This window comes from Mercenaria mercenaria, chromosome 2, assembly GCF_021730395.1.
Source record: "Mercenaria mercenaria strain notata chromosome 2, MADL_Memer_1, whole genome shotgun sequence".
Classification (NCBI taxonomy): Eukaryota; Metazoa; Mollusca; class Bivalvia; order Venerida; family Veneridae; genus Mercenaria; species Mercenaria mercenaria.
The window spans coordinates 72,014,768-72,030,973 of NC_069362.1; the positions used below are offsets into that span (position 1 = coordinate 72,014,768).

A 16,206-nucleotide genomic window follows, 5' to 3' on the forward strand; every position below is an offset into this window, starting at 1 on the left:
GGAAACCTTCAAAAAACTGATCTTTTTTATTTCCTTTGTTTTAATTACAGGAAACTTCTTATTGCACTACATGAAAATTTAACAATTTTTCATTTGTCAAAATAAGATATGTTTAAATTTTATATTTTATCATGAAGGAATTTATTCATATTCTTCAAAAAATAACTTTTGGTTTTTGAGATTATTTTGATCTGTGATTTCCCCATATGTTTAGCCCCCTTTAAGAAATGTGTTTTTAAAAATAATCTTAATTTTTTTGCTCACCGTCACAAAGTGCAAGGGGACTTTTTTGATCGCCGGTGTCCGTGCAGTGCGTCCGTAAACTTTCTTTTGACTCTCTATAGGGCACATTTTTGTGGGCTTTAATAAAATGGTCGAATGTTTATCTTGGTAAAATTTTAGGTCAAGTTTCGAAAATGGGTCACGTGCCTTCAAAAAAATAGGGCAGTAGGGCTAAAAAAAAAAAACCTTGTCCTCTCTAAGGCCCTAATTTTCAAAGGATCTTCATGAAAATTGGTCAGAATGTTCACCTTGATGATATCTAGGTCAAGTTCGAAACTGGGTCACGTGCAGTCAAAAACTAGGTCAGTAGGTATAAAAAAAGAAAAACCTTGTGACCTTTCTAGAGGCCATATATTTCACAACATCTTCATGAAAATTGGTCAGAATGTTCAGCTTGATGATATCTAGGTCAGTTTTGAAACTGGGTCACGTGCGGTTAAAAACTAGGTCAGTAGGTCTAAAAATAGAAAAACCTTGTGACCTTTTAGAGGCCATATATTTCACAAGATCTTCATGAAAATTGGTCAGAACGTTCACCTTGATGATATCTAGATCAAGATCGAAACTGGGTCATGTGCCGTCAAAAACTAGGTCAGTAGGTCAAATAATAAAAAAAACTTTTGACCTCTCTAAAGGCCATATTTTTCATGGGATCTGTATGAAAGTTGGTCTGAATGTTCATCTTGATGATATCTAGGTCAAGCTTGAAACTGGGTCACGTGCGGTCAAAAACTAGGTCAGTAGGTCTAAAAATAGAAAAACCTTGTGACCTCTCTAGAGGCCATATATTTCATGAAATCTTCATGAAAATTGGTCAGAATGTTCACCTTGATGATATCTAAGTCAAGTTCGAAAGTGGGTCACGTGCCATCAAAAACTAGGTCAGTAGGTCAAATAATAGAAAAACATTGTGACCTCTCTAGAGGCCATATTTTCCATGGGATCTGTATGAAAGTTGGTCTGAATGTTCATCTTGATGATATCTAGGTCAAGTTTGAAAGTGGGTCACGTGCCATCAAAAAGTAGGTCAGTAGGTCAAATAATGAAAAAATGTTGTGACCTCTCTAGAGGCCATATTTTTCATGGGATCTGTATGAAAGTTGGTCTGAATGTTTATATTGATGATATCTAGGTCAAGTTTGAAACTGGGTCAACTGCGATCAAAAACTAGGTCAGTAGGTCTTGAAATAGAAAAACCTTGTGACCTCTCTAGAGGCCATACCCTTGAATGGATCTTCATGAAAATTGGTGAGAATGTTCACCTTGATGATATCTAGGTCAAGTTTGAAACTGGTCACGTGCCTTAAAAAACTAGGTCAGTAGGTCAAATAATAGAAAAACCTTGTGACCTCTCTAGAGACCATATTTTTCAATGGATCTTCATGAAAATTGGTCAGAATTTTTATCTTGATAATATCTAGGTCAAGTTCAAAACTGGGTCACATGAGCTCAAAAACTAGATCACTATGTCAAATAATAGAAAAAACGACGTCATACTCAAAACTGGATCATGTGGGAAGAGGTGAGCGATTCAGGACCATCATGGTCCTCTTGTTTTAAGCTTCATCTTGAGAATATTTCCTGTTGTATTATGTTTGGTAAACAACAGAAAACTGAATATTTTTATTAGTTCCTTTGCAAGTTCCAAATTGGCAGATTTGAATTAAACTAACATATTCAAAAGTGAAAAATTCTTCTGAAGTGGGGAATTGAAATGGACCTCTTGTTCAAGTACCTCGTTTATTTTGTGTGTTATAGTAATAGAAGTAAATTTTTTGTTTGCAGTCTAGATGTATGTATGTTGTCACAGCTTTACCAAGACAATGGCTACACATACAAGCCTGCTACCCAGTGTCTACAGTGGTTACAGTTATATTTCAACAGTAAAGACAACAAAGAACCTGTTAAACCAAACATTTGCTCACATATTGGAAAAGAAGGTATTTCATCACAAGGTTTTCTCCAGCACCTTGCCTATACAACTATAATTAACATATGGAATTTTACCAGAAAACACCAACATTCATTCTTAATAATTATTGGAGGATATTATGCCTATATCTGTAAGTTAGTATGTTTAAACTAGAATTGTGGAAGTGAGAAGTGCATAGACATTTTGTGCGGAATGGATGTTTTGTTTTACAGGTAATTTTTAGCTCATCTGATTTTTTGAAAAAAAATGATGAGTTATTGTCATCACTTGAGCGGTTGTCGGCGTCGGCGTCGGCGTCGGCGTTGCCTGGTTAAGTTTTATGTTTAGGTCAGCTTTCCTCCTAAACTATCAAAGCTATTGCTTTGAAACTTGGAATATTTGTTCACCATCATAAGCTGACCCTGTATAGCAAGAAACATAACTCCATCTTGCTTTTTGCAAGATTTATGGCCCCTTTTGTACTTAGAAAATATCAGATTTCTTGGTTAAGTTTTATGTTTAGGTCAACTTTTCTCCTAAACTATCAAAGCTTTTGCTTTGAAACTTGGAATACTTGTTCACCACCATAAGCAGACCCTGTACATCAAGAAACATAACTCCATCTTGCTTTTTGCAAGAATTATTGCCCCTTTTGGACTTAGAAAATCAGTTTTCTTGGTTAAGTTTTATGTTTAGGTCAGCTTTTATCCTAAACTATCAAAGCTGTTCCTTTAAAACTTGCAACACTTGTTCACCATCATAAGCTGACCCTGTACAGCAAGAAACATAACTCCATCCTGCTTTTTGCAAGATTTATGGCCCCTTTTGGACTTAGAAAATATCAGATTTCTTGGTTAAGTTTTATGTTTAGGTCAACTTTTTCTCTTAAACTATCAAAGCTATTGCTTTAAAACTTGCAACTCTTGTTCACCATCATAAGCTGACCCTGTACAGCAAGCAACATAACTCCATCCTGCTTTTTGCAATAATTATTGCCCCTTTTGGACTTAGAAAAATCATTTTCTTGGTTGAATATTATGTTTAAGTCAACTTTTCTCATAAACTATCAAAGCTATTGCTTTAAAACTTGCAACAGTTTTTCACCATCATAAGTGGACACGGTACATCAAGAAACATAACTCTATCCTGCTTTTTGCAAGAGTGATGGCCCTTTTTAGACTTAGAAAATCATGGGTAGGACAATATTTCTATTATACAAAAAAAATCAGATGAGCGTCAGCACCCGCAAGGCGGTGCTCTTGTTAGGTTCAAGCAACCAAGCGGCCAGTATATGTATGAAGTGTTTTGTAACTATGTTAATATTAATTCCTCTTTTTTGAGGAGGGCATTTATTGTTTTGCCCATAAAAAATTCACCTGTATGTTTTGTATCAGTACGTCCAAGGTTAATGTTACATAGACCTTGAGAACGAAGATAGTTTCTGACCAGTATCTGTAAAATGTTTGGGCCTAAAGTCAGTAAACTTCTTAAGATATTACCTTTGGTCAGCAGATGACTCCTATATCAGAGGTCAGTAGGTCAAATCCCAAGGGTATGGTGACCTTTGACTCTGTATGGTTTGTAGTCAGTAGATGAATGCTGTTGTTATTGGGGTCAGTGGACAAGGTCACTGTGTACTTTCGACTGAAAATTATATACCATAGAACTGGCCATCATTGAGTGCATTTTAATTTTGTTTTACTTATTTTCAGGATCTTTCACATACAAAGTTTGGTTCACTCTGTTACATAAAATTCCATTTGGGAAGACTATTTCGTACAAGTCTCTAGCTGAGCTGTGTGGTAACGAGAAGGCATGTCGTGCAGTAGGTCAGGCCATGAGCAACAACCCAGTGAGCTTCGTGATCCCATGCCACAGAGTAATACAGGAAAATGGGGGACTCGGCAACTACTCACATGGTACAAGAAATAAGATGAAAGAGTGGTTGCTTAGACATGAGGGTGTTTTGAAGTAGAACAGTAATGCTATGTAACTTACAGGAACATAGCCTTTATAAGCTTACATGTGGAAACTGTGATGAGATGTTTTTATTGAAGATGTATGCTTATAGTATGTGGAAAAGGTATTTCTATAACAATAAGACTATCTGAAGGTAGGAGAATAAAGCCACTTCATCGAGGAAAAAGCATTGAAAATATTGACACATAGATACAAGCAGTTGACTTTGAGGATATACTGTGCCAGACTTTGTAAATTGTTTATGTCCTATTCTACAGTTATAAACTGTACAATTTGTTAACCACCTTATATCTTTACATTGCAAGCATGTTTGTCATGTTTGATACACTATGAATGGCTGCCCCTCAAACTGAATAGAATGTCCTCACCGGTGTGGGTTAGAGCTGGAACAACTGATACGGGGACTGGAATGCGGCATTTATCTTATCTTATGCTGTCGTCCAATCGAAGCGTATGCCGTAGGTTATTCTGCTATTACTCACACACTTACGCCTTACAGTTTAAATCGTCCTTTTAATGAAAATCTGGGAAAGCATTTGTTGAATTTTTTTGTTGAAAACAAAAGTTCTGCCATGAAATTATTGCCTGCATCTGTTTTTAAATGGAAAATATCTACATTAATGTTACTTTTTGCCCTGTGAAAATGGCTTAATCTAGGCTTGTCTTACCCAGAAAGAAAGATGTCGTTTTTTACATGATGTTTGCCTTGTTGATTCAGAGTATTTAGAACAATAAAATTAGGACATATTTTAATGAAAATAGCAAGTCGAAACTGTAAACTGTTGTCTGAAAATATTTGTTTATGATATTGCTTTGTTCTTCACCATCTGAATACGTGTTAAACCTAGATGATTTTCTGCAGTTTTATCTAAAAGTTCGGAATACTAAATGTAACTTCGTTGTCGGCCTTTTTTTAAAAATTTCATTGTTATTTTAATTTAAATACATTGTATTTTTCACACATCAGTTTTAAGATTAAATTAATTAAACTAATTTTTGGAGTTTATACAACAATTTCGTTTGAATCATTCTGTGCGTTCAAGAAGAATGTTTGTTTCTGTATGTAGAAATCTGACATTATAAACAATAATTATAATTATGGCTCTACAAGATTAAGAAAAGTGTCAGCTTTCTGTTTTTTTTTTCCATTTTATTTATTCAAATCCAACAAAAATCGGTCCTTTGATAAAGGTTTGAAGTTACGTGGTAAAATATTTATTCAGGGAAGTGAGCTCGAGTTAATTCATAATAATTAAGCATATCACCACATGCAGTCGCATGCTGTTTTTCCTTCAGAATCCCTTTAGATCAATCTCTGATCATCTAATTATCGCCACTTAACATGTGACTGGTAAACCCTTTGAACAAAAAGCGTTATAGCTCCATGATTAACATGAGGTAATACGCTAATTACACGCTAACTGATAGTAGCGAAAACAAAATATCGATCGCTAATGACTGGTCGATATTTACAGGTTTGGATGACAGCATATTACAGATAAATGTATTGATTATATGGAGTGTCTACTCCCCGTATTAGACCTTCCTGGTTAGAGCCTCCCTCAGGGCATTAAAATCTTCATGAGAGGAAGCCATGAACTTCATGTGAGGAAGATGGCTTACGGAAAGTCACTGGTTCTACCCAGGTGTCCGCTCATCAAAGCCGGAAAGTCGCCATTTGACCTATAATTGAATCGGTGATGTTAAACTTATCCCAAACAAAAATGATTAGAATATCTGGTAAAACTACCTGATTGGAAGTTTTACGCCTCCTTCTGAGTGTTGCATGGAGGCGACAATTGTCTGTCTAGTATGTCCCAAACTCCTCTTGCATTAAAAGATAGAATTCAGGGCTAGAATTTAAATTCTTTACATGCTAGTGCAAAAATTTCAACTTGCAAAGTTTCAGCTTTACTTGCAGTTTCGATCTGCCATGATTTGGTACAAACTTTGTAGGCATGATTATCTGAAAATTATTTCTCTGCGACATTTTGCCAGTTTTAAAGTCTCGGTAAAATTTATTATGTATAAAGATACAGATTACATATTAAAAACACCAGACCAGTCTACTGGGTATATGCATTGTGTAAAACATCATTTGTCTATCCATGATGTATAAACACCACAGCAATGTATTTGCAGTAGGTTGAAACTGAAAATTGAAGAAATGAGAACCAGCATCATTTCCATAAATTTGTGATTGTAGTAGGACATTATGAAGTATATGGAGAGCAGTCTGACTCCTCCTCCCATCATTGTCTGTGTCAGCATCCACAGCTTGGCTTAAGTTTTGATGCATTTTCGCTTTATCTCTGTCAAACTTAAGGACGGTTGCGGCAGTTTTTGGTAAAAAAGTTCCCAATACTAGAATTTGTTCAAACTTTGTATATGAACACAGTGTCACGTTAGGAACAGAATTATGAAAAAAGATTGAAGGTCACCGTTCTTATTCAGGAGTTATCTGCCCTTTAATATGCAAATTTGAAGAAAAATCCAGTGTTAAGGGTGGGTAACTCCTAAACAAGCTCGGTGACCTATGCTTGTTTTTGCATTTTTCTGTTTCTATCATGAAACTGTGTCCATATACAGAGTTTGAACAAATTCTATTATTGGGAAATTTTTGCCCAATCTCTCATACAAGAAACTGCAACAAGTGTCTTTAACCCTTAGCCTGCTCGCGGCAAGTGATTCAGCCTTTGCGACCAGTGCAGACCAAGATCAGCCTGCACATCCGTGCAGTCTGATCTGATCATGGTCTGCACTGTTCGCTATTAAGTCAGTATATTTTTGGTGAACACCCCTTTAAACAGTTAATGGCACTGTCCAAATTGAAAGATGGAGAAGTTCATTCTAGAAATTTAGCAGGGTAAAAGTTAAGATAGTTGTTCCTCATCATGCATCGTGATGCAACACCTGTAATTCTTGCATGTTTGGGTTAAAGTTTTGATGCACATTCACTCTTACTATTTCTAAGTTGAATTGATTCAAACTTTAAATAGTTCTTCCTAATCATCACCCACATAATATGACACAAGGTTCATAACGTAGCACCAATATTTCATGAAATTATGCCCCCTTTCTACGTAGAATTTCTGAAATTTTCAGGTTAAGAATCTGATGGTCTTTCGAGACTGTCTCTGTTATTAATAAATGGATTTGAATTGACCTTAACCCTTAACCTGCTATATTTCTATAATGGACTGGTCCATCTTTCAATTTGGACAGTACCACTTATTACTCAAAGGGGTTTTCACTGAAAATGTACTGACTGAATAGCGAACAGTGCAGACCATGATCAGACTGCACGGATGTGCAGGCTGATCTTGGTCTGCACTGGTCGCAAAGGCAGAATCATCTGCCGCCAGCAGGCTAAGGGTTAAAATAGATGTTCCGCATTATATGACTCCAGGTGCATTACTCTGGCAGAAATAGACCATGAATTATGTCACTTAAAGGTCCACTACTAACGCCCGAATGAGTATTATATGAAAACCAAAGTTTGTAGCTGAGACTTCATATTTACTGAAAATATGACCCACTGCATCGGATCTGACCAAATAATCATGAATATGTTTAAGAATAACCTGTGAACAAATAAACAAAAACCTTTTGCCTATTTCAAACCGAAAGTATGTTTTCTGACTGCTTACGAACCCATCGCGCATCTTCATTTTTTTTTTCGGAAGAATGCTCCGAATCGATGCTATAATTGGTATAATGGATGCAAAATATATTAATATGCCCCTAAGATAACGTGATGTTTACAAAAATAGCATAGGGAATTCAACATTTTTGTAACTGGTCAAATCTTTTGACGTGTGGGTTCGAAACTCATGGCAGTTAATTTCACACACAAAACTTCATGAAAATCATTCTTATAATACAGGTAATATACAGCCAACTACAAGTTTTCAGGTGGACGATTTAGGTCCTTCCCGAATAAATGTGTTTTCACAACTTCATCTGCAAACTTATTCAGTCAAATCTTTTTTCAGCATAGTTTTGAGAATATAGATGAATAACTATCTTACACTGTAGAAACAAAATGTGATTGAAATTTAACTGAATACACTGATTTATGTACATATTGCTACATTAATTCGATAATATACATTGTCTTGGCCTAATATATGTCACTGTCAATTTGAAACTAAAATCTTGTTTATGTTATATTTTTCATGCAAATCATGTATAATTACCATCATGGAAATACTAAAGAATACAGTTATTTTGTGGCGCTTCTTTAAACGGATACTCGTTAGAATTAATTTTAAAATCACGTGATCCGGAAGAATTTCCGACCAATAAAGGAAAAGCGTTAAACACGAAAATATGACCACCCATGTCAGTCTTAAGAAAATTCAAGGAAAATCATTTGTTTCTCTGCACATGTTTTGACTTCAAGGGAATATTGCACGTCTATCGTAATGTTAAGTAGTATATTTCAAAATGTGTAGTCTTTTTTAAAGATGTATGTTTTTAGTTCACCTGTCACATAGTGACAAGGTGAGCTTTTGTGATCGCGCAGCATCCGTCGTCCATGCGTGCGTGCGTGATTTTTCATGGGATCTTTATGAAAATTGGTGAGAGTGTTCACCTTGATGATATCTAGGTCAAGTTTGAAACTTATCCGGTCCAAAACTAGGTCAGTAGGTCAAATAATAGAAAATCCTTGTGACCTCTCTAGAGGTCATATTTTTCATGGGATCTGCATGAAAATTGGTCAGAATGTTCATCTTGATAATATCTAGGTCAAGTTCGAAACTGGGTCAACTGCGGTCAAAAACTAGGTCAAATAATAGAAAATCCTTGTGACCTCTCTAGAGGTCATATTTTTCATGGGATCTGCTTGAAAAATGGTCAGAATGTTCATCTTGATGATATCTAGGTCAGGCTCGAAACTGGGTCACATCCAGTCCAAACCTAGGTCAGTGGGTCAAATAATAGAAAATCCTTGTGACCTCTGTAGAGGCCGTATTTTTCATGGGATCTGCATAAAAATTGATCAGAATGTTCATCTTGATGATATCTAGACCAGTTACGAAACTGGGTCAACTGCGGTCAAAAACTAGGTCAGTAGGTCAAATAATAGAAAATCCTAGTGACCTCTAGAGAGGTCATATTTTTCATGGGATCTGCATGAAAGTTGGTCAGAATGTTCATCTTGATGATATCTAGGTCAGCTTCGAAACTGGGTCACGTCCGGTCCAAAACTAGGTCAGTAGGTCAAATAATAGAAAAACCTTGTGACCTCTCTAGAGGTCATATTTTTCATGGGATCTGCATGAAAATTAGTCAGAATGTTCATCTTGATAATATCTAGGTCAAGTTATTAACTGGGTCACATGCGGTCATAAACTAGGTCAGTAGGTCAAATAATAAAAAAACCTTGTGACCACTCTAGAGGCCATATTTTTCATGGGGTCTGTATGAAAGTTGGTCTGAATGTTCATCTTGATGATATCTAGGTCAAGTTTGAAACCGGGTCAACTGCGGTCAAAAACTAGGTCACTAGGTCTAAACATAGAAAACCCTTTTGACCTCTCTAGAGGCCATATTTTTCAACGGATCTTCATGAAAATTGGTGAGAATGTTCACCTTAATGATATCTAGGTCAAGTTCGAAACTGGGTCACGTGCGGTCAAAAACTAGGTCAGTAGGTCTAAAAATAGAAAAACCTTGTGACCTCTCTTGAGGCCATATTTTTCATGAGGTCTTCATGGAAATTGGTGAGAATGTTCACCTTGATGATATCTAGGTCAAGTACAAAACTGGGTCACATGCCTTTAAAAACTAGGTCATTATATAAAATAATAGCAAAACCTTGTGACCTCTCTAGAGGCCATATTTTTCGATTGATCTTCATAAAAATTGGTCAGAATTTTAATCTTGATGATATCTAGGTCAAGTTCAGAACTAGGTCACATGAGCTCAAAAACTAGGTCACTTTGTCAAATAATAGAAAAAACAACGTCATACTCAGTTCATGTGGGAAGAGGTGAGTGATTCAGGACCATCATGGTCCTCTTGTTTTATTTGGCACATTTAAAAAAGTCTCGTTAATGTTTTGATGCACTTTCACTTTATCTCTGTTATTATCCCACACCGAAGGTTGAGAGATATAGTTTACGCATTGTCCGACCATCCGTCCATCAGTCTGAAACCATATGTATGGCATGATGTGGTGTATTTAAAAAAAACGTGGTAGAAATGTTAACAGCTGTAGGGAAATGTCGCCCTGCAGGTTTCGGTCAGATTGCAAGAGTAAGACAAGATTTACGACTTTGTAATATGACCCTTTGTACGTTTTATTCCATTTTCTGTCCATCCGGAGTCATATCTCAGACATATCCTTAGAAGGATTTCAGTAAAACGTAGAAATATTAACTGCTATAGCGTGATATGGCCCTGCATGTTTCATCCAGATTGTTCGAGGAAGACAAGATTTATGGCCCTTCGCAATAATATATACTTTGAAGTCATTAATATTCATGGGGGACTGATTTTTGTGGTTGAGTCAATCTACGAAATTTATTTCCAACGAACAAGTAAAATTCGTTACATTTTATGGTCAAAAGTTGAAATCCATGAATTCATATCCCCATGAAATTGCCGTTTTGACCAAAACCATGAAATTTCATGCCCACAAAATTAAATGATTTTACAGTATAGTGTGTTTTTTTAAAAAGTTTTTGTCCAACCGTAGTCATATCATCATCAAACCTAAGTATTAGATATTGCAGTTGCTGGTCTGTACTATTGGTGATTCCTCATTTTATTATGCCCCCGAAGGTGCCTGCGTCCATGTTAATTCTTGTCCGGGCTGTAACTCTGCCATCTATAAAGGGATTTTTAAATAACTTTGCATAAATGTTTACCGTAATGAGACGATGTGTCATGCGCAAGACCAAAACTCCTAGCTCCAAGGTTAAGGTTATGCAAAGAGGTCAAAGGTTAACCGTGTCACGTTAGAGATGGCGTATCATGTGCAAGACCCAGATTCATATCTCCATGGTCAAGGTCACACTTAGAAGTCAATGGTTAACATGGTCTGTTTCTTCTCTGGTCCATAACTGCCATTTATCAAGGAATTTTGAAATTACTTGGCATGTTAACCTTATTGAGAAGGTGTCGCACTTATGACCCAGGTCTCTCATGTCAAGGTCAAGGTCAAGTTCACAGAATGTTTCATACCTTAACTATATTTTTGCATATTTTGCATAGACACTAGCATTCTTTGGCTCGCTTCGGAGGCATTTGTCGCTAATAGTGACAGCTCTCATTTTCCTAAAAATAATATTGTATTGTTAATGTTCCAGTTTATCCAAATCTTGTTCCACGTTACTGCCTAAAAATTATATTGTATTGTTAATGATCCAGTTTATCCAAATCCTGTACCTTTACCAGGATATTAGAGGTGGGTAGGTAACCTAGTTGTCCCCCCCCTGACTAGGCGAGGTTTCAGGATGAGCTGATAGAAGTGGATTATCTTGCACCCATTGTCAACAGTATAAGTGTCAATGTTCTGAAGGTCTCAATTTTAGCCCAATCTTAATGAAATTTAGTCTCCTGATGCAACATTGTTTTACTTGTTCAACATGAAAATTTGTCAGAATGTTTGTCATTTTGAAATGGAGGTCAAAATGTAAATGCTTGCATGAGCCACCTTTAATTCAAATGGTTTCACTTGACCCACTGAAGGGGCCACTAGAGCAAAAGAATTAAAATTTAAACCCTTTACTAAAGTTTGCATGTCTGCCCATAGGTCCTTCTGTCCATCATGTCTGCTCCATATCTTAGCTGCTTGAAAGATTTTCAGAAAACTTGCATCAGTTATTAACATCATCAGTACGACTTGCAGAGCATACAACCAAGATCACTAGGTCCTAGGTCAAGATCACAGATGGATGTCAAATAACATCCTTGTGCCCACTCCATATCTTTTGAACTGAATAGGAGAGATCGCCGTGACGTCACGCATTAACACCTGTTTATCTGGTGGTGGGTACATCGTTTGTGTATGGGATCGGAATTTTAAATTTTTAATAACTTTTTCGCTAATTTATGGATTTTAAAAATTAAAAAGTTTTGAAATGCTTACGATCTTCATATTTTCTTATTTAAGTATCTTTTTAAAATGGAAAACCATTTCAAATGACATATGATTTTAATAGCGGCGTAACGATGCTCCAAAGTTTTAGAAAAAACACAAAGTTAAGCGTTCATAATTAATCCATTTCATTTTGAAATAATAATAAAAAGTAATCAATAAATTGCTTGTTTTATACCTTTTCCATTGATCAAACAATTATTGATATCATTTGTGTTTTAAGAAAGTTTACACCGTTAGAAAAACATCACTGTTTACAAAAAATCATGGACGCTCGGCGTCTGCCCACCCGACCTTTGTCTTATCAGTTTTAAAAATACAACGATTTGTATACAAACACGATCTCTGCTATGGAAGATCCGCTTCAGTGTGATCTCGAGTTGACCAAGAATAATCACATTTTTAGCCCACCATCATCAGATGGTGGGCTATTCAAATCACTCTGCGTCCGTGGTCCGTCGTCCTTCCGTCCGTCCATCCGTCCGTCCTTCCGTCCGTTAACAATTTCTCGTTATCGCATCTCCTCAGAAACTACCTGGGGGATTTTGACCAAACTTTGTCAGAATGATGTATTGGTACCCTAGTTGTGTCCCCCTGAAGATCAGACTGGTTCAACAATTTTTTAGTAAGTTATGGCCCTTTGTTTATTTCTATAATTTACATAGATTTATATAGGGGAAAACTTTGAAAATCTTCTTGTCCAAAACCACAGAGCCTAGGGCTTTGATATTTGGTATGTAGCATCATCTAGTGGTCCTCTACCAAGATGATTCAAAATATTTCCTTGGGGTCTAATATGGCCCCGCCCCGGGGGTCACATGGTCTATATAGACTTATATAGGGAAAAATTTTGAAAAACCTCTTGTTCAGAACCACAGGGCCTAGGGCTTTGATATTTTGTATATGACATCATCTAGTGGTCTTCTACTAAGATTGTTCAAATTATCCCCCTAGGGTCAAATATGGCTCCGCCCCGGGGGTCACATGGTTTACATAGACTTACATAGGGAAAAACGTTGAAAATCTTCTTGTCCAAACCACAAAGCCTAGGGCTTTGGCATTTGTAATGTAGCATCATCTAGTGGTTCTCTACCAAGTTTGTTCAAATTATCCCCCTAGGGTCAAATATGGCCCCGCCCTGGGGGGGTCACATGGTTCATATAGACTTATATAGGGAAAAGATTTTAAAATCTTCTTGTCAATAACCTACAACATTCAAATTTGGACCACATGTATGGTTTTGAGTGGCAAGATGAACCTTGACATGAGTTGACCTTGATTTTGACCTAGTGACCTACTTTCACATTTCTGTAGCTACAGCCTTCAAATTTGGACCACTTGCATAGTTTTGTGCACTGAAAAAAACTTTGACCTTGACTTTGACCTAGTGACCTACTTTCACATTTTTGAAGGTACAGGCTTCAAATTTGGACCACATGCATAGTTTTGTGTTCTGAATTGGAATTTGACCTTGATTTTGACCTACTGACCTACTTTCACATTTCTCAAGCTACAGCCTTCAAATTTGGACCACATGCATAGTTTTGTGTATGGAAACAAACTTTGACCTTTACATTGACCTAGTGACCTACTTTCACATTTTTGAAGGTACAGGCTTCAAATTTGGAACACATGCATAGTTCTGTGTTCCGAAATAAAATTTGACCTTGATTTTGACCTAGTGACCTATTTTCACGTTTCTCGAGCTACAGCCTTCAAATTTGGACCACATGCATAGTTTTGTGTACCGAAATAAATTTTGACCTTAAGATTGACCTAGTGACCTACTTTCACATTTCTGTAGCTACAGGCTTCAAATTTAGACCACATGCATAGGATTGTGTACCAAAACAAACTTTGACCTTGACATTGACCTAGTGACCTACTTCCACATTTTTGAAGGTACAGGCTTTAAATTTGGACCACATGCATAAATTTGTGTTCTGAAGTGTAATTTGACCTTGATTTTGACCTAGTGACCTACTTTCACATTTCTTCCTTGAAATTGATCTAGTGACCTACTTTCACATTTCTCAAGCTACAGCTTTCGAATTTGGACCACATGCAAAGTGTTGTGTACGGAAATGAAATTTGACCTTGAGCTAGTCAGTAAGTCTTGAAATTTGGAACACTCAAAAATGGCACATTGGTGGGCGCCAAGATCACTCTGTGATCTCTTGTTAACCATGATCACACCTACTCCAATGTACCTTGTCTACGGGATACAGTACACACCAAAACACTTTATTATTGAGTTTAATTTGCATGCTAATAAAATCAATGGAAACGTCATTTGTTTGTGACTGTTGTATGTGAGGCCATAAATTGTAGTGGTCGTGCATGACCAAAGTATCTGTTCTTGATGAATATGCTACAAAAATGTTGAGCATAGATCTGTCATGTTATTTTCCCTGGAGTTATGGCTCTTAATTTGTGGCATCATGGTAAGTGATGGAAGACATACGTTTTTCGTGAAAAAAAACCCCCTCTAGTTAGCATGTGTTTTACAATAGACTCTTGCTTTAGGATCAGATATCTCTAGTCGTTAGTTTAAATGCCATACACTGTAATAACCAATTGGCTGAAATTGAAATCGGGCACTTTCTCTGTTCCGTTGTTCGTTTGTTATGTCGTTGTGTATTTGCTTTGTTTGTGCCAATGTGCGTGTGTTTTGTGTTTGTGTGCTAGTCTTGTACACGTCCACCTGCTGTTGGTTGCGCACTTGGAAGGTTGTATTTTTGGAACGTGGTTTTACCCTGTTGGATATCCAACCTTCTTTTTTCAACAAAGGCCCAGATGGCTTCTTCCTACATATTCAACCCAACTGGATTATTGACTTCTTGCTCGGTAGGCGAATTTCCCCTTTGACAAACATATTTATTATACCTCACATAAATGTCCAATGCAAATTTCCCATTAGTTTAACTTGAATAATATATCATATTCCCCAGTGATTTTATATCACATGCGCAAAATCGTTATTTTCAATTTCTGCGCAGGTGATATGATCCATAATTTCATATCACATGCGCAACAGCGTTATTTTGTTTTTCTGCGCATGTGATATTATTGTTTCATATCACCCGTTGAGAGACTGATACTTTCGCATTGATTATTTTCTTTTTTATGCTGCATGCAAAATATTTCGAAAACAATTTTTCATCAAATATTGAATCGAAACTACAACAATAAGTTTGGAAATGATCTAACTAAGAAAATGAGTACTCACACTTATATGTTTCATTTAGAAAAAAGAATGTTATTGCCGTTTTTCGAATGGTACTGTTTGACGCAATGTTGAAATATTAGAATAAATATAGGGGTCAGCGATATGTAAACGTCTCGACTAAATCTATCAAAAAAGTCTTATTACAGCAAAGTCGCCACAAATTATGAGTGCTAACAAGTAAGACTCTTTAATTCTGTCTTCATTATTTGGTTAGTAATTATTTTAATCTTAAATAAATTATCATGCTGATTTTCCAGTAAATGCTTTGACCCTTATAAGCTTTCGGTATAATAAAATAAATATTGCATTCCTGAGAGGGTGATATGAAAAATGTTCACCCCTCGAAATATGAATATAGAACTTGGCTGGCGCCTCGGTCAATTTTCATATATCTCGCGGTGAACATTTTTCATATCATCCTCTCAGAAATGCAATATTTATAAATTTCTGCGCATGTGATATTATTGTTTCATATCACCCGTTGAGAGATTGATACTTTCGCATTGATTATTTTCTTTTTTATGCTACATGCAAAATATTTCGAAAACAATTTTTCATCAAATATTGAATCGAAACTACAACAATAAGTTTGGAAATGATCTAACTAAGAAAATGAGTACTCACACTTATATGTTTCATTTAGAAAAAAGAATGTTATCGCCGTTTTTCGAATGGTACTGTTTGACGCAATGT

At 36.3% G+C, this 16,206-nt stretch overlaps 2 protein-coding genes across 2 annotated transcripts in view; one reads left to right on the forward strand and one right to left on the reverse strand.

The window, feature by feature from the left end:
- The window catches only part of LOC123564283 (kelch-like protein 2), a 318,752-nt gene that overhangs the window by 166,026 nt on the left and 136,520 nt on the right, over positions 1 to 16,206 (reverse strand). The window lies entirely within an intron of this gene.
- LOC123564285 (methylated-DNA--protein-cysteine methyltransferase-like) lies at positions 1,982 to 8,402 on the forward strand. The gene is made up of 2 exons (XM_053536925.1): positions 1,982 to 2,222; positions 3,907 to 8,402. Exons 1-2 carry the CDS (start codon positions 1,997 to 1,999, stop codon positions 4,167 to 4,169), a joined length of 489 nt encoding a protein of 162 aa, XP_053392900.1. The 5' UTR covers positions 1,982 to 1,996; the 3' UTR covers positions 4,170 to 8,402.